The sequence below is a fragment of the Cavia porcellus genome, unplaced genomic scaffold (genome assembly GCF_034190915.1).
Source record: "Cavia porcellus strain 051 isolate PalLab524CR breed Dunkin Hartley unplaced genomic scaffold, mCavPor4.1 scaffold_1, whole genome shotgun sequence".
Lineage (NCBI taxonomy): Eukaryota > Metazoa > Chordata > Mammalia > Rodentia > Caviidae > Cavia > Cavia porcellus.
In genome coordinates, this window is record NW_026947484.1 from 31,282,574 (window position 1) to 31,309,939 (window position 27,366).

General features: G+C 35.0%; 1 protein-coding gene across 2 annotated transcripts in view; it reads left to right on the forward strand.

Moving 5' to 3' along the window:
• Nucleotides 1–27,366, forward strand: part of LOC100714215 (signal recognition particle subunit SRP54) — a 71,946-nt gene that overhangs the window by 8,221 nt on the left and 36,359 nt on the right. Inside the window, exons 2-16 of one of the 2 annotated variants that reach the window (XM_003471847.5) lie at nucleotides 1,166–1,276; nucleotides 2,085–2,176; nucleotides 2,452–2,536; nucleotides 7,157–7,261; nucleotides 7,991–8,057; nucleotides 8,138–8,195; nucleotides 10,622–10,772; nucleotides 11,824–11,972; nucleotides 12,240–12,340; nucleotides 12,832–12,918; nucleotides 18,196–18,269; nucleotides 18,490–18,598; nucleotides 20,085–20,255; nucleotides 20,477–20,572; nucleotides 21,879–22,343. In XM_003471847.5, coding sequence (XP_003471895.2) covers nucleotides 1,199–1,276; nucleotides 2,085–2,176; nucleotides 2,452–2,536; nucleotides 7,157–7,261; nucleotides 7,991–8,057; nucleotides 8,138–8,195; nucleotides 10,622–10,772; nucleotides 11,824–11,972; nucleotides 12,240–12,340; nucleotides 12,832–12,918; nucleotides 18,196–18,269; nucleotides 18,490–18,598; nucleotides 20,085–20,255; nucleotides 20,477–20,572; nucleotides 21,879–21,970 — 1,515 coding nt within the window. In that variant the 5' untranslated portion in view covers nucleotides 1,166–1,198 and the 3' untranslated portion in view covers nucleotides 21,971–22,343. Of the gene's footprint in view, nucleotides 1–1,165; nucleotides 1,277–2,084; nucleotides 2,177–2,451; nucleotides 2,537–7,156; nucleotides 7,262–7,990; nucleotides 8,058–8,137; nucleotides 8,196–10,621; nucleotides 10,773–11,823; nucleotides 11,973–12,239; nucleotides 12,341–12,831; nucleotides 12,919–18,195; nucleotides 18,270–18,489; nucleotides 18,599–20,084; nucleotides 20,256–20,476; nucleotides 20,573–21,878; nucleotides 22,344–27,366 lie in introns of those variants that run through there. The other variant, XM_063224522.1, reaches the window with a different exon arrangement.

The following is a 27,366-nucleotide window of genomic DNA, read 5'->3' on the forward strand; positions in this document are numbered from 1 at the left end:
CTGGTATAGTCTGGTCCTAAGGCTGGCGGGCTGGAAATACAAGACTAGCCAGTGTTTCAGTTTGAAAGCAGGAGAAAGCCAGTATCTCAGTTTGTAGGCAGATAGAAGGCTTTTTTAGTATTTATTTTGCTGCTCATCAGTGCATTGTGAGACAGGAAATGCAAATCATATTTGCTTTTGCCATCTGTTTTGGTTTTTTGAGACAAGACCTCACTACTGCCTGTGTAGCCCAGGCTGACCTCACGTTGATTCTCCTGCCTCGCCCTGCTGAGTGCTAGAATTTCAGATCTGCACCCCTACACTCAACATTATCCATGAGTTCTTACATCCTTACATGTAATAGGTCTGTTAATATACTGTTCAAACTATAACATGTTAGAGCTAGAGAGGATTTTTGAAGTTTTAGAATTGCAATCAGGGGTAGTTTTACAGTGGTAAGAGTAGTGTATTTTTTCCCTTGTTGGTTGGAAGAATAGAATGAAATAATGTAGTGGAGTAACAGCCCAGTGCCTGTCATATAGTGAATACCTTAATAGTTGCTTTGCCTGTGCTAGAAAATGTCCTTTATTATTATTATTATTTTATTTTATTTTTTTGCTTAGGAACAAGAGTCAGAATAGAGTAGGGTTCTGTAATGTATATTCATGGAGATTTTACCTTTTTTTCATTTAATAAAAACATGCATAGAAAGAAAGAAAAAATGCATGGCATATTAGTTGTTCATAGTCCCAAGTATTGAACATATTTAATTTGAGATTATGTCTTTATTTCCACAAAGGATATTATTATATGAGACAGCCTTCCTATGTATTCAAGTCAGACCTTAAATTCACTATGTAGCCCAGGCTGTCCTCAAACTTGGGGTAATCCTCCTGCCCCAGCCTCCTGAGTGCTTGGATTACAGGTGTGCCCCACCATACCTGTAAGGATATTACTTGACATGTTACTGATTCATATATGAGATTCTAATTAAATATTAAAACATAAGAGATTATAATCAATGGGCCTTTTTTTGTGTTTTAGATATGTATGCAGGGTGTATTTGAAATCATGGTATCTAAATACTAGAATACTTCAATTTGAGCTTAAATATGTTTTTTTTAAGAAATCTTAAGTCAATGGAAATGAAATTGATTGTTTTCAATTAATATTTTTTTCTTTCTAGAGTTCCTCATAAGCACATCTTAAAACCTTCAAGATGGTTCTAGCAGATCTAGGAAGAAAAATAACATCAGCATTACGCTCGCTGAGTAATGCCACCATTATCAATGAAGAGGTATGTGAAATATGCATAATCATACATCTTCACTAGCATTAGGGAGCTGGATTATTCATAATCATATGATGAAAGACCGTTATTAGTGATGGATAGTTTTCTTTCCACCTTTATTCCTTTGCTATGAGAAGAAATGGTAAGACTAGGGGCTGGGGATTTAGCTCAGCGGCATAAGCACCTGCCTTGCAAGCAGGCGGTCGTGAGTTCGATCCCTAGTACCGATAAAAAGTTGAAAAAAAAAAAAAAAGAAATGGTAAGACTGGTAATTTTCTTCTGTTGCATTTTCCTTCATGGTAGTCCAATTAAGAGAAGCAGATACTGTGAATATATGCCACTGTCTATTAGTCGTAGAGCTCTTCAGTGATGTAGAAAACATTGGCATTATCTATTGTGTAATAACTCTAAGTTGGAAATTATTTTGTTTGTACTTTATTTTTTAATTTTTAAAAATTTGCATTAGTATGTTTGCAGTATATAATGATTACATTCATTGTAGAGAGTTGGGAGCATGTACATAATTCATCTTTTTCCTTCTCCTTCCCATCCTCTCCCTGTTATTACTTTAATATAGGAATAAATTGTGATGATTAATAGTTGATAGTATACAATTATGTGAGAAGTTTTATTTTGAAAAGAGGACTGAATAAACAACTTTTCTCTTCAAAACTTAAGACTTTTTTAAAATTCCATAGTCGTTTTTTTAAATCTTTATTTAGCTGTGGTAGTATATGGTAACTGATCAACCATTGTTTTTATGTAATTTAAATAATACATTGAGTGTTTTAAACTTTTATTTATTTATTTACAGGTATTAAATGCTATGCTAAAAGAAGTATGTACAGCATTACTGGAAGCAGATGTTAATATTAAACTAGTGAAACAACTAAGAGAAAATGTTAAGTAAGTTGAATCAATTGGATAAAAAAACAGGCAGAAATAAGTTTAGTTTACTGGAGGACAAGTTGTAATTTCAACAGAAAGCCTTGAAAAACTAACAAAAGTCTTGCATCAAATATTTTATGGTACAGTTCTTTATGGTATAGTCTATAAACCTGTAGTAATAATTGGAATCTGTTAGTATGAATGGTTGCATTTTGCATTTTGTGGAATAAAGCTTTTATAGAGTGTCTTAACTGACTTTTCTCTTTCTTATTCTAAACACTACTATTATGAAGGTCTGCAATTGATCTTGAAGAGATGGCATCTGGTCTTAACAAGAGAAAAATGATTCAACATGCTGTATTTAAAGAACTTGTGAAGGTAAAAGTATATTAAGATTGTGCTATAATTCTTTAACAGTGAATAAATGTAGAGTAAAACTGTAAATGGATACTATGTCAATCCTTTTAAATATATTCTTATTAGAACTAAAATATTGAAGAATTATGAATTTTTCTAAAACAGACTATATTTTTGTAGTCTTTACTAAGTACAGAATTCTGAAGTATGTGAAGTTGTACTATCTTTGTAAAAAAAAGTCAAAGCAAGTTGCAAATTATAAAAGTTCATTATAGAGTAATTGATGGAAGAGCCCCTCTGAATTTTTTTCTCTTGTAATGGCAACTGTTTCCTAATGATAGCCCCACTTTTTGTATAGGAAAATCATACCTGACAAGTATTTTTTTCTACACTTTTTATTGTATAAAGAATTGTCTTTCTGGGGCTGGGGATTTAGCTCAGTGGCATAAGTGCCTGCCTTGCAAGTGTGCGGTCATGAGTTCGATCCTTGGTACCGATAAAAAAGAAAAAGACAAAAAAAAAATTTGTCTTTCTAAAGACCAGATATCCTACTTCTTGCCTAGATTATGAGCAATTTTGAATTAGTAAATTTATTTTTAAATAGTAAATATAGCCTTTTTCCTGACTTATCTTAGAACCATTATTAGTGCCATTGCCATGTACATTATGATGATGATCTTAGAGCTTTTATTTTATGCTTTTTAATTTTTATTTTGTTTTTTGGTTTCTAAGACAGGGTCTTGCCTTGCAGTTCAGGCTGACCTTGAGCTCACCCTGTTGAGCTGGCCTATTGGCCAATTGAGCTGGCCTCGAACTTGCAGTAATCCTCTAGCCTCTGCCTCCCAGGTACTGAATTACAAGGGTATACCACCACACTTGGCATTAAGTAAGATATACATGGCTTTAATGGTAAGAGTAAAAAGAAAAGGAAGGAATTGTCAAAAAAAATGTTAGAGGAACAGATGTCTTGTAGTGGTTTACTAATTTTTTCCTACATTTTATGAAAATTTTCATTTACTGTCTTAGTATCAGTGCTGATACGTATTTTGAAAAAGTCTAGTGATTTCAGATAACTGTCACTTCAGCTTATGATAATTTTATTTTATTTTATTATTAGGAATCAAACTCCCAGTCTCACACTTGCCAAGCATGCATTGAGCCACTGAGCTAAATCCTCATCCCATACTTCAGTTTAGTTAAGTAAGCTAATAAAAAATTTAGACTTCTGAAAGGTAAAGTGTTTATCCAATTGATAGTGCTTAGGTTGCATTTGAGAAAAGTTACCTAGTTGGTGACAAACCTACATCTAACCTCCGGACTCCTTGTGTGGGACTCACTGAATTATTTTTAGTAATTGCTTTCTATCTAGTGCCTGAGGGCAGAACAGGAAGAGTAGGAATCTTTAGTGTTACTGATTGTTCTCTACAGGCAGTTCTGGAGAGAGTGTTTCCTTAAGAAGCTTTGTTGAGTCCCCAATTTATTCTAGGCAGTATAGCAAATGCCACTGACAGCAGAGATGACTACAACTAATCTTTATACAGAAGATGCCTCTAGTCAAAAGCAGTGATGCACGAAAGAGTTGAAATTTTTTTATAATACCGATATGTCATTCGCCTTTTTTTTTTTCTCAGTGGTGGTGGTACTAGTGATCCAGTCTAAGTTGCAGAGTAAAGCTTTATCACAAATTAATCGATGGAAGAACCTCTCTGAGATTTTTCTCTTTTAGTGTCATTACCTGGTGATAGTCCTACTTTTATACGTAGGAAAATCACATCTGACAAGTTTTTTTTTATAATTCTCATTGTAGAAAGAAATGGATATATACATAAATTCCTTTTACATACTGAAATTTCATGATTGTTTTATTAATAGAAAAGCCCAAGCGTGACTGTTTAATTGCAAACTGAGATAGCTGCTTCTTTCATACAACACCATTTTTACTTGAGTGAACAATAGACATATAATCTGTGGTTATTTGGATTTAGGCATTTGGCAGTCTTTGTTTTGGTCAGAGGTTGGGATAAAATCTCACTATTGCAGTTCAGGGTGGTTTTGAACTCACTGTGTATCCCAGACTGGCCTTGAACTCACAATGATCTTCCTGCTTCAGCCTCTTGAGTGCTGGGATTGACCCACTGGCACTCTTTTTTTTTTTTTTGGTCTTTTTCGTTTTTATCGGTACCAGGGATCGAACTCACGACTGCCTGCTTGCAAGGCAAACGCTTATGCCGCTGAGCTAAATCCCCAGCCCCAGTCATTTTTTCCAAAGGAAATGAACTTGTTACTTTAAGGAAAATAACTGACAATATTGTGGCTAGTGATAAAATTGGAGCTTTCAAATGTAAACTGGGAACTTTTATCTCTATCATGAGTTTGATATTGTCCCAATACTTACTTTAATGTTGACATTAACAAGTAAAGTTTTCTAATGTTGTAGAGTATAATGTGCGAATAATGGAAGATTTGCATAACTCTGTGAATCAGTATTTTCTAAATGACTGGTGCATGACATTACTAACGTAAGATCCATGCAAAGTGCAGGATGGAGTCACAGATTTTGTTGTCTTTTTTTTTTTTTTGGCCTTTTTCCTTTTTATCGGTACCAGGGATTGAACTCATGACTGCCTGCTTGCAAGGCAGGCGCTTATGCCGTTGAGCTAAATCCCCAGCCTTGGAGTCACAGATTTTAATATAACAGTATGAAAGCTTGTATGGTTTCTTTCTTTCTTTTTTTTTTTTTGTGTGTGTGTGTGTGTATCGGTACCGGGGATCGAACTCACAACTGCCTGCTTATGCCACTGAGCTAAATCCCTAGCCCCTCTTGTATGTTTTCTGATCTCATGTTGCAGCTAACCTTTATAAAAGGAATCCTCTGACCACAAAGTTAAAAACTTTTGTTCTAAACGTTAAAGAGAAGATAAATTTATAAGACAGTTTTTCCATAAAAATATATGTCAGCTAATGAGCCCAGGGAGAGTTGAGTGATTGTGCCATAAGGTGAAGAGAATGGAGATGAGCATGGGGCAATAATATCAGCATACTGAAGGATCTAGGAAGAAGAAGAGTGGTTTATGTTTTAAGACAGATTTTGCCATGCAGGCATGGTGGTGCATACCTATAATCCTAGCACTCAGGAGGCTGAAGCAGGAGGATCGCCATGAGTTCAAGGCAAGGTTGGGCTACTTAGTAAATTCAAGGCCAACCTGAACTACACAGCAGGAGCCTGTTTCAACACACACCCACACACACACCCCCCCCCCACGCACACACCCCACACTAGTTTTGCCTATTTTAAATTTGCATAAGGCTGTCTGTATCTAGAAAAGGGATAAGAAAATTTATCTTTCTTTTTCTCTCTATAGCATCTTTACTCCAGAATTCAAGTGTAATATATGACCTTGATGATAGTTTTAGAATGGGCTTGGCAAACCTTCTGTTAAAGATTTAGGCTTTAGGGCCATATGGTCTCTATTGCAACTGCTAATCTCTTCTTTTGCAACACAAAAATAGTGAATGATTGGAGGTGGCTGTGTACCATTAAAACTTTGACAGTTTGCAACCTCTAGCCTAAAGGTATTCACTACTATTACAGAGTTATTATGGTATGAAAATGAGTATTTCTTTCTTTTTTTTTTTTTTTTTTGGTCCTGGGGATCGAACTCACCACCTTGCACTTGCCAGGCAAGCGCTTATGCCACTGAACTAAATCCCCAGCCCAAAGATGAGTATTTCAAACTCCAAATAACTGATTTACAATTGATTTATTATTTTAAATCAACTTTTAAAATGCTTCATAGTTGTTTGGGGACTATTTCTCTGTGACCCTTATTTTCCAGTGAGTCATTAGAACATTGGTGATTATTTTTTTTCCATGTACAGTTTTTGTAAAACTGATGATTATTTTTTACCAACCCTCTACTTGTAATAACTTTATAGAATGGAAAGTTCTGATGTTGCCAAATTTTAACATTTAACCTGCCAATCATTTCACACATCGTTTGTGATTTAGCTCCTTGTAAATGTCTGTCAAATTGAATATAAGCACTCTTTAGCATGGTAGCCACTGACCGGTTGCAGCACACCTGCAACATGGTGAGTTGGATATGAGTCATGCGTCACATGTGAAGTGTGCTCTAAAAGGCTAAGTTCAGATCTCAGTGGTAGAGAGCTCGCCTAGCATATGGAGGACCCTGGGTTTGATCCCCAGACCACTGAATGAATGAATGAGTGAGTGAATGTTGTGTGTGAATATGCAGTGAGGGCTTAGTATGGGAATAGGAACATAAACTATCTCATAGATTACATTTTTAAGTGATAATATATTGGATGTACTGTGTTGAATAAAACATTAAAATCAAGTTTAACTGCTTTTATTTTTGTTAAGGTCTCTACTAGAAATGTTAAAATTCATATGTAACCTTGTATTATATTTATGCAGTGGACGATAATACATTGCCCCTTTCAATCTAACTAGTCTCACATTTAATTTCATATTCCAGTTTACAGAATTGTTTTAGAATGGTAGGATTTTTATATGAAAATTCCTCAAGTTATTTATGACTTGAAATTTCTAAGAGGCTGGATTTTGAATATAAGTATATGTTAACCTGATTTTATTTTTACTTTACTTGTGATATATAGCTTGTGGATCCTGGAGTTAAAGCATGGACACCCACGAAAGGAAAACAGAATGTGATAATGTTTGTTGGGTTGCAGGGGAGTGGGAAAACAACAACATGTTCAAAGGTAACTCATACTTTTAAAAAATCATATAAGAAGATATGTCTATACTTTACAATTTTAGATTATTTGATGTATCCATTATGTTTTTGTGAGAGTTTTATTAGGAAAAGAAGAGAGAACCCAGTGTCAAGCAATTGCTTTTTTGTGAGAATGTCAGACTTAGAGAATTAAGATTTATTTTGTTTAAACAAAAAGTCATCCTGTTCCATACAGACGAGTGTGTGCTTTTTGGAAAACAGCCAAGGAAGTTTATGGTATCTTCTGTGAGTCAAGACTCCTTTTTTACTGCCCCTTCCTGCATAATAGGAGTCTTTATTTTGCATATCTTTATGCTATTCTTTAATCATTATGCTACCCCTTCCTCTAAAATTGGGTGTCTCAGTATTGTCAGATTTTTTTGTCACATGCCTCAGTCATGTGACAGCTTACAAAGGAAAAAAAGGGTTTTTTTTTAAGGTTCTAGTCCTTCTTTTAACTTCCTTAACATTAGTAATGAACATATTTAAAAGTAATCTATTACTGCTTGGTCAGTTTATATCCTTTGAATGCAACCATGTAAACTCATATAAACGTATTTATTTTATAAATAAAGTTTGCTATATGCAAAAATATTTAGTAATATTACATTCAGGAAGATTATAGCAGTTTTGCTTTATTAAATAAGGATAAATGGATTATATATATTAATTTATTATGTTTTATGATACTATTTTTTTAATCTTCCTTTCCTAGTTAGCATATTATTACCAGAGAAAAGGTTGGAAGACCTGTTTGATATGTGCAGACACATTCAGAGCAGGTAGTGTGTTGAAATTTAAAAATTGTTTTCTATAATTTTTATTATCTAGTTGGAAGACTCATTAACTTTTTATCTCTTAGGGGCTTTTGACCAATTAAAACAGAATGCTACCAAAGCAAGAATTCCATTCTACGGAAGGTAGGTTACTCTTTTTTCTTCTTTCTTTCATCTTGTGTTTTGTGTGTCTGTCTACTCCACCCTTGTCCCCCCTGGGAATTAAACCCAAGATTTTATGCATGTTGGGCAAGCAGTGAACCCTGGGCTATACCCCCAGCCATCTCCAGTTGTTTTTTTCTTTTGAGACAGAGACTTGCTAAATTGCCTAGGCCGGCCTCAATTTAGAATCCTTTTACCTCACCCTTCCAAATATTGTAGCTAGGATTATAGGCATGTGCCACTTTGCCCTGATTAACTTTTGTTTAATCTGACTTTGTAAAATTTGTGACATGAATTCAATTATCAAAGGAGAAATAAATAAGTCATTCAGAAAAGGCATACAATACCATTATACAGACTTTTGTAGTTGGACACTACATCATGCTGCTATCTGGTTACATTTTAACATGTGTTTTCTGGATATAATCCTTTCTGCTGCAAAATAGAGGTATAATTAACATCTTTTATTACTTTAATGTGATCCTATGGACCTAGTCTGGTGGATCAAAGTAGACATTGTGTAATTCACAGCTTTACCTATATTTATCCTGTGTGGTGTGCTTTCCTCCTTCCTTCTTCCTCTTTATTCCTGTTGTTTCTTTTAAGACCTGTCTGAAGCATTCCACCACTCAACACAATCAGGGAACAGACTGTGAAACTCTTTAGTATGTCATATAAAAACACATAGTGTGTCATGGTGAAATATTTGTATTTAATCATCCTAAAATGATTTGTAATCTCAAATTATCTCAGATTGAGATCCTGATCATTCCTATCCCTTACTCTACTTGCTGATCAAGGAAATCATTTATATGTGTTACAGTTTTCAGACAATTAAATCTAGATAGAATTTAGAAGGATTTGAGAAACTTCTCCTTATGTAGAAGGATTTCTACTTTTTGATTGGCCAGAAATTAGTGAATTCACATGTTGTGATGCACATTTGTAATCCCAGTACTCCAGGAAGCTGAATCAGAAAGATCACAAATTCAAGCCCAGCCTGGGAAATTTAGCAATTTAGTGAGACCCTGTCTCAAAATAAAAAATGAACTGGGGATGTAGCTCAGTGTGAAGGCTCTGCATGCAGTTTCTAGTACTGGCCTGGAGGGGGGGAGGGGAATCAACTGTGGTGACTTCCATCATTTATATCTTACAGATAATTTTACCAGGTACCTTCTTACTTGTTTTTTTTTTTTTTTTTAATTCTAGTTGTGGTGATACCAGAGGTTGAATCCAGGGCCTTCACCCTGAGCTATATTCCCGGCCTTTTTCTTATTTTTTTACTTTTGAGACACTGTCTCATTAAGTTGCCTAAACTGGGCTCAAATTTGTGATCTTTTTACCTCAGCCTCCTAGGGCACCAGAATTAAATTAAGGCATGTGCCACCATGCCTGGATCTGTTCTTAATTTAGGGGAAAAAAATTTTTTTTGTAATTATGTCTTCTTCTTGGGCATTTCTAATTTGTATAAAAAGTGCCACGAATCTGAAGACTGCAAAGTAAAATGTGACTTCATTTTTTGATTTTCAAGTTGATAAAGATTTTTGTCAGAGATTATTAAAATGAAAAAGAAATGGGATTAAACTTCTATACAGGGTATTTTCCTTTAAAAGCCAAAGGCCTAAGTGATCATGTCATTACCCATATTCAATTTATAAAAAATAAGATTCATGTACTATTTTTATTGGCCACATTTTTTAATACCAAGAAACGAACCTATAAACATCCAACAATAAGGCATTTACTTAATAAAATATATCATAACCATTTGATGGTATATGCTATATAACTTAAGTTACTGGTTTGGTTTTTTTTTTTTTTTTTTTGAGATAAAAATCTCACTATGTAATTCAGGCTGGCCTTGAACTCACTGCCATCCTTCTGTCTCATTAAAAGTTAGGTTTTGTAAGAATATTTAATGATTTTTAGGGCCAGTTTGATCCCCAGTATAAAAAAGAATATTTAATGATTTTTATAAAGTGGTTACAAAAGAGTATTAAATAGAAAAGTGGACCTGAAACACTTTGTATAGCTGAGTATGTGGATTGGTGATAGAGTTTCTCAGGCATGGGCAAGGCTCTGAGTCTGATCCCCAGTACCACAAAAAAAAACACTGCTTTGGGGCATGAGTTCAATTATTAAAGGAGATATAAATAAATAATTTTAAAGAAATAACTCATTCAGAAAAGGCATACAATATCATTATGCAGACTTTTGTAGTTGGATACTACATCATGCTGCTCTAGAAGTCAGTTTCAGTGTTTAGTACTTCTGAGAAATTTTATTCTAAATTGAAATCATGATCATTTTGACTTTCAGAATAAAGATATACACTGACAATTTCCAAATTAATAATATTTGGAAGTTTTACTGTTGTGGTTGGTAAATAATTTGTCCATGTTAAACAGCTATACAGAAATGGATCCTGTTATCATTGCTTCTGAGGGAGTAGAGAAATTCAAAAATGAAAATTTTGAAATTATTATTGTTGATACAAGTGGCCGCCACAAACAAGAAGACTCTTTGTTTGAAGAAATGCTTCAAGTTGCTAATGCTATAGTAAGTAGCTTTCCATGGAACACCACCTTAATGATTTTGGTTAATTTAATTATAAAATCTGGTTGATGCTATGGTTAATGTAAATTACTCTTTGCCTATAAGGCAGAGTGTAATTTTGTTTCTGTTTTGTTTTTGTGCACCTGTATTTCTGTGTGAAGGACTTAATCGCAACATTTTGGGCTTTAAACTAGAAAAAAATAACAAAAATGTGACAAATTAAGTCTCACTATCTGTTGAATTTCCTTTATGTAAGTTATTTAAATTCAGTTGGAAACAAGTGAATTTTGAAAGTTTTTCAGGGCAGGGGATTTAGCTCATAAACTGGCATAAACTCCTGCCTGGCAAGCGCAAGGTCGTAAGTTTAATCTCTGGTAGCAAAAAACAAAAGGAAGTTTTTCAGAGTGAAGCACTTAAAAATATGAATCATTATTTAGTGTCTTTAAAATTGATAAAAGTAACATGGGGAGTAGTAGCAGTTTATAGATAACCTGTAACATATATTTCATGTCTTGCCTTTGGGATGTTGGCAGTATTTTTGGAGTAGTAGCTAGTGCTAATAAGATTCTTGATTATTTATGTGGTTATTTTGACCAAGGTAAACAGATCTGAAGGAAGTACCTCAGCCTGTTTTACTAATTTTGGTGCCACTTCCTTTGTTTACTTTGTTCCGATTTGTTTTTGCTGTTCCTTTGTCCATTATGCTATTCTTCCATATCTTCACATAACTTTTTATTCACACCTTAGCTCCAACAGTGTTCCTCTACCTCCAGCAAGCATTTCCCTGACTATACTGCCTAAAGATGGCTCTTGTATCTTATCTGCCACGTACCATGAAGGCAAGATTTTCTTTCATGCTCATATTTGCAGTGCTGGAAACACAAAAATTTTCTTACTGATTTGTCCTCAGGACCTATGTACTTAATTCATCGTACTCCCTCAATAAATATTTATTGAATGAATAATTATTTGTAGTAAATTTTCTTTAGCTTCTAATGGTGACATTTGTTAAAATCAATAAAAATATGTATCCTTTTTTATTTAAACTTTCTAGCAACCTGATAACATTGTCTATGTGATGGATGCCTCCATTGGGCAGGCTTGTGAGGCCCAAGCTAAGGCTTTTAAAGATAAAGTAGATGTAGCCTCAGTAATAGTGACAAAACTTGATGGTCACGCAAAAGGAGGTGGTGCACTCAGTGCGTAAGTATCATTGATGTTATTGTGTGTCTGGTTATGCATGTGTCTATTTATGAGTTACTTGTTTTTCTTCTAAAATACGTAGTGGACCTGAGATGGCCTCTAAAGGAAGTTTAAATAGAATTCTAGAGCCTTTGTGATATAGTTCTAACTAGTGAAAATAAGTTTGAGTTTTGTTCCTTTGTCTGTTTAGCTTTGAAAATCTGCCTTTGAACTTTGTTTTCTTTTTTGAGGTTTTATATATATATATTTTTTTCTTTTTCTATGCAGAGTTGCTGCCACAAAAAGTCCAATTATTTTCATTGGTACAGGAGAACATATAGATGACTTTGAACCTTTCAAAACACAGCCTTTCATCAGCAAACTTCTTGGTATGTACAGTGATGGGAATATAGAAAAATCTCTGAGAAATTTGTTGGATTTTTGAAACAGTTTAGGATTTTAATCTTGTCCTTACTAGTTTAAGAAAATTCATTTCCTTCTCTGATTTATCTTCCTCACTTGTAAAATAGGGATGATATTTATCTGTTTTCTAGAGTATAGTTAATCAGATGAAGTATTAGATGCAAGTTCTTTGGAAAATAGCTTTAGAGCATAGTGCAGAAAACATGATTGTAGTAGTAGTAATGATATTAACATTTTTGTAATGTTAAGGTGCTTAGTTAGCAGAGAATTTGGAGTTAAGCCCTGTGCTGGAGGCCCTTCTTTGGCGCCATTTGATCTCTAGCTTCAGTCTCCTCACCTGTAAGATGTAGCAGGAATACCTAGACTGCCTTGCAGTGCCATTAGAAACATGAATGTGTTTTGTGTAAGGTAAAGCAGAGTGTACTATTGTTGACTTTTATTTTTGGGGGTCTTACAGGTATGGGTGACATTGAGGGACTGATTGATAAAGTCAATGAGTTGAAGTTGGATGACAATGAAGCTCTTATAGAGAAGTTGAAACATGGTATGAATTGCAAAAGATCATTTGATCTCTGATGTCTTTCCTTCATTTCTTTTTGACAAAGCTACTATTATCAAAGTAAAAAAAAATCAAAATAAAAAAGGAAAGAAAAAAGCCACTATTTAAGTAATAATATGTATTATTAGATCTTAAGATGCTTATTGTTTTAGATAATTTGTATGTAAATAATTTTGTTTCTCAGTCATCTGAACAGAATTGTTTTCATTTTCTTGTAATCAAATTGCCTTAAGGTTAAAATTGAGGCTTTTATTGGGTTCCTTAAAGAAAGCTGAAAAGTAAGTTAGAACACTCTTTTAATCTGTTTTGTTCAACATTATATATATTATGCATTTATGTGTGTGTGTAAAGAAATTTTCAAGGATAAAATTAAATGCACACATACTCTATTCACTCCACAGGAGAGACCGTTCCTGTAGAGAAGTATGTCACTGTGATTAAAAGCTCACGTTCTCATGTGTAGCATACTTTCGTTTGTATCTGTGATCTACTTTTTAGCTATGTAAACTTTTCTAAGTACTTAGCCTTGATTTCTTTCTTATAAAAAATAGGCAATACTGTTTTATATGATTGCAAAGATTACATTGGCTGATATGTGTGAAATGTCCAGCATATTATAAACATTCAACATATATTATTATTGACCATTCCAGTTTTTATCAAAGTGATCTTTTGCCTTAATTCTAGTGGCTAAACACTATTCTGCAATTTTGCTCCTTTTGCTCTTCCTGTCATGCACTAGCACCTCTTAAGTGTCCCCCCTTTCCCTACGTGGGATCATCCTACGCCATATTTCCCTGGAGTTTCATATTTGTATGTTTATTTGATCATTCTTGAATATCCATGGAAGCTTCAAATTCAGTGTATCCTTCCCATCTCAGCCTACCATCAGTGAATGGTAGCATCATTTGTCCTGTTGCTAGTCAGAAACCTGGGTGTTGCCATTATTTCTTTCTCAGTCTGCCCATCTCTTTCCCAGTCATTTAACTAGTCCTCAATATATTCCTTTTGGGGCTGGGGATTTAGCTCAGCGTTATAAGCGCCTGCTTTGCAAGCATGAGGTTGTGAGTTTGTTCCCCAGTACTATATATATATAAAATATCTCCATCCATTCTGTCCTCTTCTTTCCAGCTGCCCAACAACTATGATAGTTTCTATCTTACCTGAATTACTGAATCTTTTTTATAGATTTTCCAGCTTCCTAGACTCTTTTTCTCTGATTTTTTTTATACTGCAACAAAAAGACCTTTCAGAAATACAAATCTGATACTATTGCTGTCCTTTTAAAATCCTTCAGTAGTTTTCTCTTGTCCTTAAAATGTTTTTAAGTGATTTTACCATCCAGCCGAGATCTTCTATGTCATGTTTTGGCAGTTACACTTAGTGTGTCAGGCATGCTGACTTCCTTCAGTTTCTTAAATGTACAATTGCTGCCCTAGACATGGGCCATTGCCTTTACTATTCCTCTGTTAACTTTCTAGTGTGGGTTCTTAACTGCATTTAAGATGAAAATTATAAGATGGAAATCATACATGGGCTAGTTTTAAGGCTAAAGTAAAAATTCCACTGTGTGGTGATGTATTCCTATAATCGTAGCATTTAGGAGGCCAATTTAGGCTACATAGTGAGTTCAAGGTTAATGTGAATTACATAGTAAGACCTTGTCTCAAAACAACAAAAAACAAAAGTTCATCATAGGAAGAAAACAGACAGCAGAGCTGGCTACTGAGTTGACAGCTGTCTCAAGAGTTGTACAGTCCAATGGAAGCATTTTACTTTTATGGGGTCTGAATGGAATCCATTAATTATTCATGATTTTTTTAGAAAAGAGGCAAGGATTTCTGGATAGGGTCTTACTCAGTTTGTTGCTGCATCCTGATTGTCTATTTTGGGCAATGTGTAGTTTACTCATTTGTTTAACAGTGTGGTTAACCTCTGGCTTTCATTCTCCCTTGTCACCCAAAAGTGCAGCTGCTTACTTGTTTCCTATTAGGCGGCTTTAAGTGCTATTAGCTCCTTGTCTGGCTTCACCTGTATGCCTTTAGACACATTTCTACCTGCCTCCACTCTCTCTGCTGGCCATGCTGGCTAACTCATATTTGTACTTCATCTCATTCCTTAAATGTCCTTTGTCAGGGACATTTTATTTTGTTTAAGTTAGAATCCTCTGATTTGTTTCTATTATACTCTGTAATTAATTGTATTATTCATCATAGTTATTTGATACAGTCTTCCCTGCTTGAAATTGGAAGTAAGGTTTATAGCTGTGTTCCTCTTTTATGTTCATGGTACCTAGCTCAGCGCCTGGCACATAAGTCTTCAGTAAATGTTTATTGAGGGAATGAATTTTTTATTCATTGCCTAATTCTCTCACACCTTCCTGCATCTCGAAACTGCTAATACTGCTTCTGGCACCATTTCTAGGCTGTATGGTATGTAACCATGTCTGCTTTTTGAAACCTGGCTTTCTCTATATACCTCAGCATATTTATTTTTGCTCCTAATGCTGTATGCATGTATGAGGTTATTAAGGTCCATTTAATTCCCAATGGGTTTTTTTTTTACATTTCTTATTTGTGTTAGTTGCCATTTTTCTCCCTGCTCCCTACCTCCTCCTATTTACCCTCCCTAGATCAAAGCCAGGGCTTCCAGCATTCTAGACCAGTGCTGCAGAACTGAAGTACACTCCTGGTCCCCAAAGCCCCCTTTCTAAATTTTATTTTGATTCCTATATCTTGTACTCTGACTAATTTAAAGATACCAATACATGATATATTAACTATTGTTGCCTGCTATTACCATGTTTTCAAATTTTGTTTTTGTTTTTTTCTCTTTAAAATAAAAAAATTAATGAATTTTATTTTGAGATCTCATTAAGATGCCTAGGCTGAACTAAAACTTGTGCTTTTACTGCCTCGTCTCACAAATGTGAAATTATAGATGTAAGACACTGTCCTTGGATGACTTTTCTATTTAAAATTTCATTTGAGGGCTCAGTGGCAGAGTAATTGTCTAGCATTCACAAGACCTTGGGTTCAATCTTCAGTATCAATGAATCAATCAATCAAATAAAGAAATAATATATACATACATAATATATCAATACATCGTATTTAGATAAATAAAATGAAGTTTTCCATTTGAATTCTATCACAGTGGATTTCCTATGTTATCATAGTTTTAGACGTCCATGAACACTTTATAATAGCCAAATACATATTTTAGTTTTAACCCTGTTTTCCTTTTGGACAATCTGAGTGATTGAACCTCATACCTTCAAACTGACATGTATCCCCAGCCTTTTAAATTTTTTTTTTTTACTTTAATAAAGCAGAGCAAAAAAAAAGGATAGAAATGATACAGAATTTCAAAAAATAGTAGGACATTAACACTAATATATTGCATATTGCTATCTTGTAAGTAGTTGTTTAGGTTATAAGATTTAAGCATGTAAAAAATGATCAGTCAAGCAGTAAAAGCACAAACTGCTCTTTTGGATGAACTAACAGAGATTAGTAGTATAGCTATCTATCTTGTGTATTTATACATACACATGTATATGTGTACATATACATACATACACATATATATATATATATATATACACATATAAATAATCTTTACCCTTCTTTCCCTTTCATTATCACATTTTGGATCTTATTGCACATTTTGGGTCTTGTTACTTTTTCAGTTTTTTTTTTACACTACAGAGACTATGATATTTACAAATGTGAGTTTCATTTATTTCACTTCTGAGCATGGTCTCTCCAGCCTTTTTAAAAAAATTTTGAGGCTGAGTCTTTTTTTTTTTCCTTTTTATCAGTACCGGGATCAAACTCACGACTGCCTGCTTGCAGGGCAGGTGCTTATGCTGCTGAGCTAAATCCCCAGGCCCATTGAGGCTGAGTCTTGCTAGCTGTTAAATTGCGCAGCCTGGGCTTGCACTTGCCCAGGCTTGCACTTGCACTCAGTCTCTCATAGTACTGGGATTAATTCTATATTTCTAACTGCCTGCTGTGTTTCTTTTAAATATTGTACTACTGCTTCAAATCCAGAATACCTAAAACCAAATACCTTTTCTAAAAAATCTTTAGGAAATAGGGAATATTCTTTGTCCTTTGCTTTGTTCCTTTTCTGTTTCTCTTTTTAAAACTGAAGTTAAGCCAGGCTTGGTGGCACTTGGGAAGCTGAGGTAGAAAGATTTGCAACTTTGAGGCCATCTTGCGCTACATAGTGAGTTTAAGGACAGCTTGAACTACGTAGCAAGATCCTGTCTTAAGAAAGCATAAGAAGAAAAAGATTCATAAACAAATAAACAAAATTGAAGTGAATTTATATATAGTGAAACACTCAAATTCTAAAAAATCATTCCTCTTATTTTTTCAAATACACAGTAACCCACACTCCATTAACCTTACTACTTCATATATTAGAAATTCTAGAATATGTCCCTTTTTTATGATTTTTCTTTTGTCTGTTTTTTTGTTTTTTTTTTTTTTTTTTTTTTTTTGGTGGTACTGGGGATCAAACTACGACCTCGCACTTGCCAGGCAGGCGCTTATGCTGCTGAGCTAAATCCCTAGCCCCTCAGTCTGGTTTTTTTGATTCAGCATAACTTGTTTGTTTTGAGACACGGTCTTGATGTGTAGTGTACGTCAGCCTTGAACTTTCTAAGTAGCCCAGTATGACCTTGAACTCTGAATCCTCCTGCCTCAGTTTCCTGAGTGTTAGAATTACAAGAGGGCACAAACAGGCCCAGTGCATACTTTTCTGATAGTCATTCATGTAGTTGCAATTTGATTACAATTTATTCTTTTTATTGGAGTGTAATATTTCACCTGCCATCCATTTTCCTATTGGGGATGACTAAGCTATTTAAGAAACTTCAAATAATACCCTGAAATGGTTTTGCTATATAATATTTTCACCAGCAGTATATGGGAGCTGTTTTTGTTCCACATCCTCTTTAACTTCAGTGTTGACAAGCTTTTCATTCTAGTAGGGATGGTGTGCCTTGTTTTTAAGTTTCCTATTATTTGTATATGTCTATTTTTCTTATAGGAAGTAAGTTGATCTGAGGTAGAATCTATGTGCCTCTGTGTTCCCTACAGGTGTCCTTGTACACAAGTAACTGCTCAGTGAATATTTACTCATGGAATATTTATAAGTGTGTTTCAAAATGAATCCATGATAACAGCAAAAAATTAGTCTGTTGAAAGGATGTATACATTCTCTAATGTGCCTTAATGATTTGTATTGCAGGTCAGTTTACGTTGAGAGACATGTATGAACAATTTCAAAATATCATGAAAATGGGCCCCTTCAGTCAGATCTTGGTTAGTCATCCTTAAAAATTACTTTATATATAATTTTTTAAAAATACTTTCTTACTTGTTTTTTGTTAAAATTTCTAAGAATAGATACACTTACTTTAATTATTTGGGTAAAAATAGACCCTTTTAAGAATTAGTGTTAGTAACAATGCCAGTATTAATTATGGGCATCTCAACAATTAATCTTCAGCTATTAATGACTTTATGTTTAAATTTATGTTAGGGGATGATCCCTGGCTTTGGAACAGATTTTATGAGCAAAGGAAATGAACAGGAGTCAATGGCAAGACTAAAGAAATTAATGACCATAATGGATAGTATGAATGACCAAGGTAAGAAGGCAGGTTACTTGACTCAGGATCAATGTTTTAAATATCAGTAAGTTGAAATTTCACTGTTTGGGTGACAAGAAGGAGAAATTAGACTTGAGATTTTTTTAGGTAGATTTATAGTAACTCTTAATTCTGTAATCATAACACTTTGAGTAGGAACTTTTAAGTTACTCTAAGCCAGTATCTATGTAGGAGATATGGTGGTATCTGACAGCCTTATTTTAAAAAAATACCTGAAAGGAAATGTACACACAAACTGAAATAGAAGTGCCAAACCCATTTCAGTTTAGTATTGGAAGAAAATTTCTATAATTGCGTATCCAACAAAGTAACAAGGACTGCCTTGTTTGACATAATGGGTCATCTCTTCTGGAGATTTTAGACTGGGGCTAGCCAGCCACTTATTGAAGGCTGTTAAAGCCTAGAGAGAATATAGAGATGATACAAATGTTGACTAACCTCCATCCTATTCCTGGGATTGTGTGCAAGTAAAGCCAGAAGAACTGTGCCTCATATTCTGAGTTTCAAAAACTGGAGGGAATTAACTGGTTGCTTTTGATGTGGTGGTGGTCTTGAGATAGAGTCTTGCTGTGTAGCTGAGTTTCCAATCCTCCTGCTTTGTCATCTTAAACATTGGGACTATAGGAAATCACCACCGGATTTGACCTTTTTTGTTTGTTTGTTTCTTTCTTTTGTAGTACTTGTATTAAATTTAGGAGCTTCCCTCTGGGCTATATCCCTAACCCCTTTTTTATTTTTTTATCTTGAGACAGGATCTCAAATTGCTATGTTGCCCTGGCTGGGCTTGAACTTGTGATCCTCTTGCCTCTGCCTCCCAGTGTGCTAAGATTACAGGCATAGGCCCCATGCCTGGCTATTAACTTATTTTTTTATGTGCTACAGAAATGAGTAAAGTATACTATTAATAATTACTTGATGTTAAGAAATACAATTTTTCTGTTCATTATAGATGAAACTTTCCTCCTGATTATGTAACCTTCATTATAAACTAAAGGTTAATAATTTTTTAAGGTTAATAGTTAATTTAGGATACAATTAAGGAGAGCAGTTCTGATCTGTTTTGAAATATACCATATACCTCTAGTATGTGGAGGGCACTGAAAGGGTAGAAACCGAAATATAGAAAGGCTGGACAAGGGGGTTCAAGAGTTTTCAGAATGTTGTTTTACTTAAACTGCAAGTAAGGTACATGTGCATTTATTCCATTGTTTTTTATAGCTCATGAATACTATAATGTTCTTTTGAGTATGTTTCATATTTAATATTTAAAAACCAGAAGCAAACATGGCAAGTGATAACATTTGTTAAATCTGTGTGGTGATTTGATCATTTGTTATATCTGTTCTTCTGTATGTAAGAAACTGCTGTTAATTTCTATGAACTAATATATTGCCCATTTCACATAACTGCTTTGATGATGAATAATACTTGCATGTAAGTGAAAGTAACTGACCCTCACCCTCAGAGCTGGACAGTACAGATGGTGCCAAGGTTTTTAGTAAGCAGCCAGGAAGAATCCAAAGAGTAGCCCGAGGATCAGGTGTGTCAACCAGAGATGTTCAGGAACTTTTGACACAATATACCAAGTTTGCACAGATGGTGAAAAAGATGGGAGGCATCAAAGGACTTTTCAAAGGTAAGAAAAATAAGCTCATTGTTAATTAAAATGAAATGACAAATTCAGAAACTAAATATTAATCTGGAAGAGTACTACTAGCACTAGAAAATTCACTGTTGAATGTCATATTACAGCTCTTAGGACTTAAAATGTATTTTTAATGTAGTTTAACTTTTTCAGATTCAAGATAATAAAGAAAATGATTTTTATGGACTTGAAATATATATTGTTTTGTTCAGGTGGTGACATGTCTAAGAATGTGAGCCAGTCACAGATGGCAAAATTGAATCAACAGATGGCCAAAATGATGGATCCAAGAGTTCTTCATCACATGGGTAAATACAAAATTGTTACCAGTTGCTAATATACCTTTTAATTGGTAAAGATTGAATTTTAGTGGTAAATCTTTTGTTGGGTGTTATAAAAATCTGTTCAGAAGATACATATTTGAGGGAAATGACCATCTGATCCTAAGATGGAACAATTAGGGGGCTGGGGGTTTAGCTCAGCGGCATAAGCACCTGCCTTGCAAGCAGGCGGTCGTGAGTTCGATCCCCGGTACCAATAAAAATGAAAAAGACAAAAAAAAAAAAAAAAGATGGAACAATTAGTAGCACTAGATAAGCTGAAGTTTTAATTTTTCTTCTATTGCTACCCTGTGGTTTTTTTTGTTATTATTGTTGTTTATATATTTTTGTTTGTTTGTTTTGGTTTATTGAGACAGGGTTTCATTATGCATTTCAGGCTGGCCTCAGACTCATAGCAATCCTGCTTTCAGCCTCCTGAATACGGGGATTACAGGTGTGCACTACCACACCTGGCTCTTTGTGATTTTTTTTGTTCTCTGTGTGATTTTTGAGCAAGCTATTTAATCATCTGTTAGTGCTTGTTCTATTGATCTTTTGCCCTCTTTTGATACTGAGTATGTTCATTGGCTTTGAAATTACATAGGGAGTTTGAGCCACAATTCTGCTTTATTGGTGTAACTTTGAAAAGTCCCTTAAACTTTCCGAACATCACTTTCCTCTTGTGTGAAATCACAAATAACATTTCTCATCAGGAAATCAGGACGATGAAATGAGCTGATATACACGAAACCATACTATGTCAAGCATATAATAGATGTTTAATAAATGACAACTTTTATGTATCTTAATTTTGTTTACAAGAAGATTCTTGGTCTTGCCAGAGAAATTTTTTATTTAGATGTAATGACAGAGGTGCTGTTCTAAGATCTTTTCGTATTTTCTTTTACTCCTCTAAATACCTCAATATGGTAGATTATTCATTCTCTTTTTATACATGAGGACACTGATAATACAGATTTCAAGGCCAGGAGTGGTGGCACATGCCTGTAATCCCAGGACTTGGGAGGCTGAGGTAGGAGCATCACTGTGAGTTTGAGGCCAATCTGGACTACATAGTGAGTTCAAGGTCAGCCTGGATTACATAGTGAGACCCTATCTCTAAACAAACAAATGCAATAAAACCCCACAAATTTTTAGTTGTTATGTTCTTTAGGACTAATGACTAACTTGCAATCAGAACCCAGTGTTTTTTAGAAGTTAAATACATGTTAGGCAAAAATAACAAATCTTTCAAATTCTGTTCAAGAATTACTTGTCTTTGCTTTTACTCTAGGTGGGATGGCAGGACTTCAGTCAATGATGAGGCAGTTTCAACAGGGTGCTGCTGGCAACATGAAAGGGATGATGGGATTCAACAACATGTAAAGACGATGCCTTAATATAAACTGACTTGGTTGACTACATTATTTGCTGAGACCTCAGAGTTTTCTTTCTTTTTGAAAATGAGGGAGGAAAAAGATTATTTTTCTTGCCTCTTGCCCTGTTTTTTCCCTTTTCCTTTTCGTTCTTTTGATAAAAGGAAGGGAAATACCGTTTTTGTGTAAATCATTCTACTTTTGGTTTAAATTTTCTTCTGTTAGTTTTCATCATTGAAACATTTCTTGAGTTAAACAATTCATGATGTAAAATTTTAGTACTTAAAAGTATTTTTAATTGTCTGAAAGGCCAAGCATTATATTTGTAAACAGTTCTGATCAGTAAGTTACATAATGTCTCAATAAAAGTGCTATAAAATAAATTCAGAGTGGTTACAAGTTGAGGGATTAACTTTCTTTATATTTTAAAATGATCTGTGTATCACACAAAGAAAAGGTAGGTAGAGGAACCAGCAGGTATGTGTCATGTAATGATGCCTGGAAGCTGGAAGTGGTGGTTCTAGCACTGTGGGATGCTGAGGCAGGAAGATCACAAATTCAAGCCCAGCGAAGGCAGTTGTGACTTAGGAAGACCTGGTCTCCAAAATAAATAAATAAGTAAATAAATTAAAATAAATAAAAGAACCAAAGATATAGTTTAGTCCAAAGGCCTTGGGTTCAGTCCCCAGCCCTGCAAAGACAAAAACTATACCTGGAAATACATCTTTAATAGACAATATGGTAGAAGAATTAGATCAAGAGTATTACGAATTTTTATTTATCTTAGAATACGTAAGGTAATTTTCCTATAGAAAATCTTAGCTCCATTATTTAAATTGAAGTCAAGAATTTGTTTATAGTTTACAGTGTGTGATGATTCTATATACAGCCTGGACTTTTAACCTATTTTGAAACCTTAATAACTATTTTTTAAAGTTATATTTATATATTAAAAACCTACTTGAAAAAATTGACATACTTTGATAATAGCTAATGAATGGACTTATTAATGTGAAAATAACAGGAAATTATGAGGCTGTTACTATTAAATATTATCAGTAAGCTGGATGTGGTGATGCATTCCTGCACTGTGGGAACTGAGACCTGAGGTTCACAAGCTGGAAGCCAGCCTGGGCAACAGTGACTAAGCAAGACCCTGATTTATAATAAAATAAAAATAAAGTAGAATAGACTTCCGGGAGAACATGGCGGACAGATAACAGCAACTACCGGAGGCTCTCTGAAAAACTAGGCTCAGAAGCCAGATATGGTGCAGACTAAAGAGACATAAGCAGGTGGAGTTATGCTCTGCTGACTCAGGAACGAATTGGGCTGAGAGAAACCAACTTGGAATGCAGTCCTGGTGCTAAAACAGGAACAGAAAAGTCTCGCTGCTGAGGCTGGACCCTGCGCCATTGGAAGCCGCGATTTGGGTTTCCCGCCGCGCAGTGGCTGGCTGCCTCTACATCGGCTCGGCAAGGAGAGAGACGCGCGGAAACTCTGAGAACGGGAGTCTGTGAACGGAGTCGAAAACAGGACGGGCAGGGAGGCATGTTCTGACTTGTGGCGAGGTGAGTGAGAGAAACTGACACTCCACCACAGTTTGACTCCAGCGGACTTTCTGGGCCCGAGCAGTCCTGCGGGAGCAGGGCGCAGTGGAGACTCCAGCCACACATTCCCCCCTCGGGCGGGATTGGTGAAAAGTGCCTGGCCTGCGTGACGCTGCCGGCAGACCCAGTAGGCTGGCCCAAACCAGATCCCAGAGCCTGACGGAGGCCGGGAGGGGCAGGCCCCCGCGTAGGCTGCCTGGTGCACAGCGGTGAGTGGGAACACCTAACCGGGGCAATTCAATCAGGCTGTGGCTGACAGGGAGAGAAGCTGGGCCTCTCATATAAGCTTGCATATATAAGGAACAGAGAATATGGGAAGAGGCAGCAACAAGAAAGGCTCCTCGGCCCCCAATTCTGAGAAACAGGCAATAGCAGACACCGCACCATTACACATAAGGCACCATATAGAGAGCCTCATAGACCAATTCAGGAATGAAGTTATCAACGACCTGAAGCTAGAAGTATGCAAAATAGTTAGAGAAATGCTAAGCCCCACCCAAGAAAAAACAGATGGTGGAATGGAAGAACAGAAAAAGAGGGGAGAATTGTTTGATGGAGAAAACAGGGAAAGCATAGAATACGTGAAGCAGGTTCAAAGGGACTACCAAGAAACTAAGAAGTCTATCGAAGACTGGCATAACAGCTTGAAAGAAACTAATGACAGACTATCTGAACTGGAGGGCAGAATTGTAATATGGGAGAATGAAATGAAAAACTTCTTAAAAATAACAAAGAAACAAACAGCAATAATACAAAGACAAGAAGATGATAAGAGGATCCATAACTTAAGGATTAAGAACATAAAAGAAGAAGTAGGGACACAAACAAATGAACTACAAAAGCTACTCACAGAAATAATCCAGGAGAATTTTCCTAATTTAGCAAAAGGTAAAGATACTCAGATGTATGAGGCATACAGGACCCCAGCTACCTACAACCCTAACAGAGCAACACCCAGGCATATCATAATAAAAATTCCAGAAATTCAATACAAGAACAGAATATTAAAAGCTGTCAGAGACAAGAAACAGATCACTTACAAGGGAACACCCATCAGAATTACAGCAGATTTCTCTGCACAAACCATCAAATCACGAAGAGCGTGGGGGGAAATAATTCAAGCTTTGAAAGATAATAATCTCCAGCCAAGATTGAGATATCCTGCACAACTGTCCCTGGAAATTGATGGAAAAACAAGGTGCTTCCAGGATAAAGAGGAACTGGGGGAATTTGCAACCACCAGTTCAACTCTACAGAGAGTATTGCAGGATATTTTAAAAAAAGAAAAATACAAAGAATCCAGAAATAGTGGAGGCCACAACTAATGGAGCAGAGAACAAAGTGAAGACAAACTGACAGCTACTGACAGAATAAGAGCTCAACAGAAATGAGGCAGAGAAGATTGGATGATAGGAACAGCTATTTTGGAGAAAATGACATCTTAATAGGTAATACTGATTTAGATCATCTAGTTTTGAAGTCTCATCTAGCTTTTGTCCTTCTGTCTCCAATGGTCTAAATAGGTTGTATCTTACTGGATTTTATTATGTACGATAGTATAAGCAAAAACCTTTTAAAGACAAGGAGATTATACAGAAACCATTATTCATTTTCTGTTAGTCGATTCTAAATACTCTGTAATGCTGTCATTCTCTTAAATGGTTTTACATTGTTTTGATATACTTAATGCTACAGTATACGAAGTTGTACTCAAGGATTTCAAGGAAAGAGACAATATGGTAACTACTTTTAGGTCAGGATTATCTGGTGGTGAAACACTATTCTGCTTAAATGGTTATGTTTTGATCTGTGCTGTTTCGTTGTTATGCCCTCTTTTATCTCAATCTCCACTCCATTATTTACTTTTTTAATACTTTTTAAATTTTTATCCTTTTAATTAAAGAAAAAAAAATAACAGGATATATTATAGTAACCCACTTTGACTTTCCATTACCTCGATTTAAAGCCCTGTATTACTCTCACCATCTGGTTTTTAACTGATGTTCCCCTATTCTGTTTTGCTGGATAGTATTAGGTTCGAAAATTTAGCCATCAGCTGTGAAGATAATGACATTCATTATAACGCCCATTCTCGTTGACTTTTATCTACTTTTGAAGACCTACAATGTCTCCAATGGTTTGGTTTTGTCGGTTTTGTTCTTTACTGTTTTGTTCAATTGTATTATAACTAACGGTATAGGCAATTCTATTAGAGATAGCGGGAGGCATTATGGTAACCATTGTTGATCACCTTGTATTATGTTTTCACATTATCTATTATGTCCACTCTTTTGACTTGACCGATTCTGTTCTGTTATGTCACATTTGGTTTTATTCTTTTCCAAAAAAGTAATAAGAACCGTGAGAGCAATGAAACCCAAAATGTGTAATAGTCATTGTACAAAAGAGAGGAAAAGAAAGTGCTCTAAACTATATAACTGCATGTATATTTAAGTGTATAAGATAGAATATGATATCACAGAGTTTTATTGGATCATTGAACAGAACTGTTTGCAGTATCATTGATGGAATGTCCACTTTACAAGCTTTAATTTTGTGACTTGAACAATTATTTCTAAGATGACAATATGTAATCCATTAACTAGTAATTTCCTACTGTTCATTTTTTTTTCTGCAAATCTGTATAACTTGTACCCTTTCTCTGCTTTTTTTTTCTTTTCTCCTTAAATAAAATTTAAAAAAAAATTAAAAAAAAAAAAAAAAAAAAACTAACCCCCTAAATAAAATAAACTGTCCTGTCAGTGAAAAAAAAAAAAAAAAAATAAAGTAGAACAAAAGGACTGGGAAGTGGCTCAGGTAAATGCTGGATTCAATTCCAAGTGTCACACACACACACAAAGCATATTCAATCTGGGTTTTGAATCTTGGATTGTCGCAAATTTCATTTAAATTTTTTTAGGGAAGGGGCTCACTAAGTTGTTCAAGCTGACCTCCAGCTCCCAAGCTCAGATGAGCCTTTTACTTTAACTTTCTGAGTAGCCAAGTTTATAGTGCATTTTGCTGTGCTAGTCTAAAATTATGACTTTTAAAAACTGATGGGATTAATTGAAAATATTAGAGTGATTACCATGCCTATGACATGAAGATAAGAGTTACTGTGTAAAGATGTATTTTTGACCAAGGATGAACTGATTTCAACAAAGGATTGATTTACAGGGAGAAAAAGAAGCAAAAGAAATAGCTAGCATTCTTCTTTGTCATCTGTTTCTTCCTCTTTCTCCTCTTCTTCCTCTTCCTTCATCTTCATCCTCATCATTGTCATTGTCATCCTGGGAATTAAACCCAAGGCCTTTGCACTGAACTACTCCTATCCCCTGCCCCACATCCCATTTTTACAGTTTTTTGAGACAGAGTCTTGCTAAGTCACTAAGTTCCCAGGTTGGGCTTGAACGTGCAGTCCTTCTGCCTCAGTTTCTAGGCTTCTGTGATTAAGCTATATACCACCATACCCAGCTTGATACTGATTTTCTATCATTCAAGTGTCTTAAAAAGCTCTTATGTGTCAGACTATCTTTTTTTTTTTTTTATTTAAGGAGAAAAAGAAAAAAACAGAAAAAAGATACAAGTAATACAAAATTTAAAAAATAAACAGTAAGAAATCACTAGTTAATAGATTACATATTCTCATTTTAGAAATAGTTGTTCAAGTTACAAAATTAAAGCTTATAAAGTGGACTTTCAAACAGTGAGAGTGCAGTTTTGTTCAATGATCCAAAACAAAAAAAAAAACAACTCAGTAATATGGTTATCTATCTTATACACTTAAACATATATG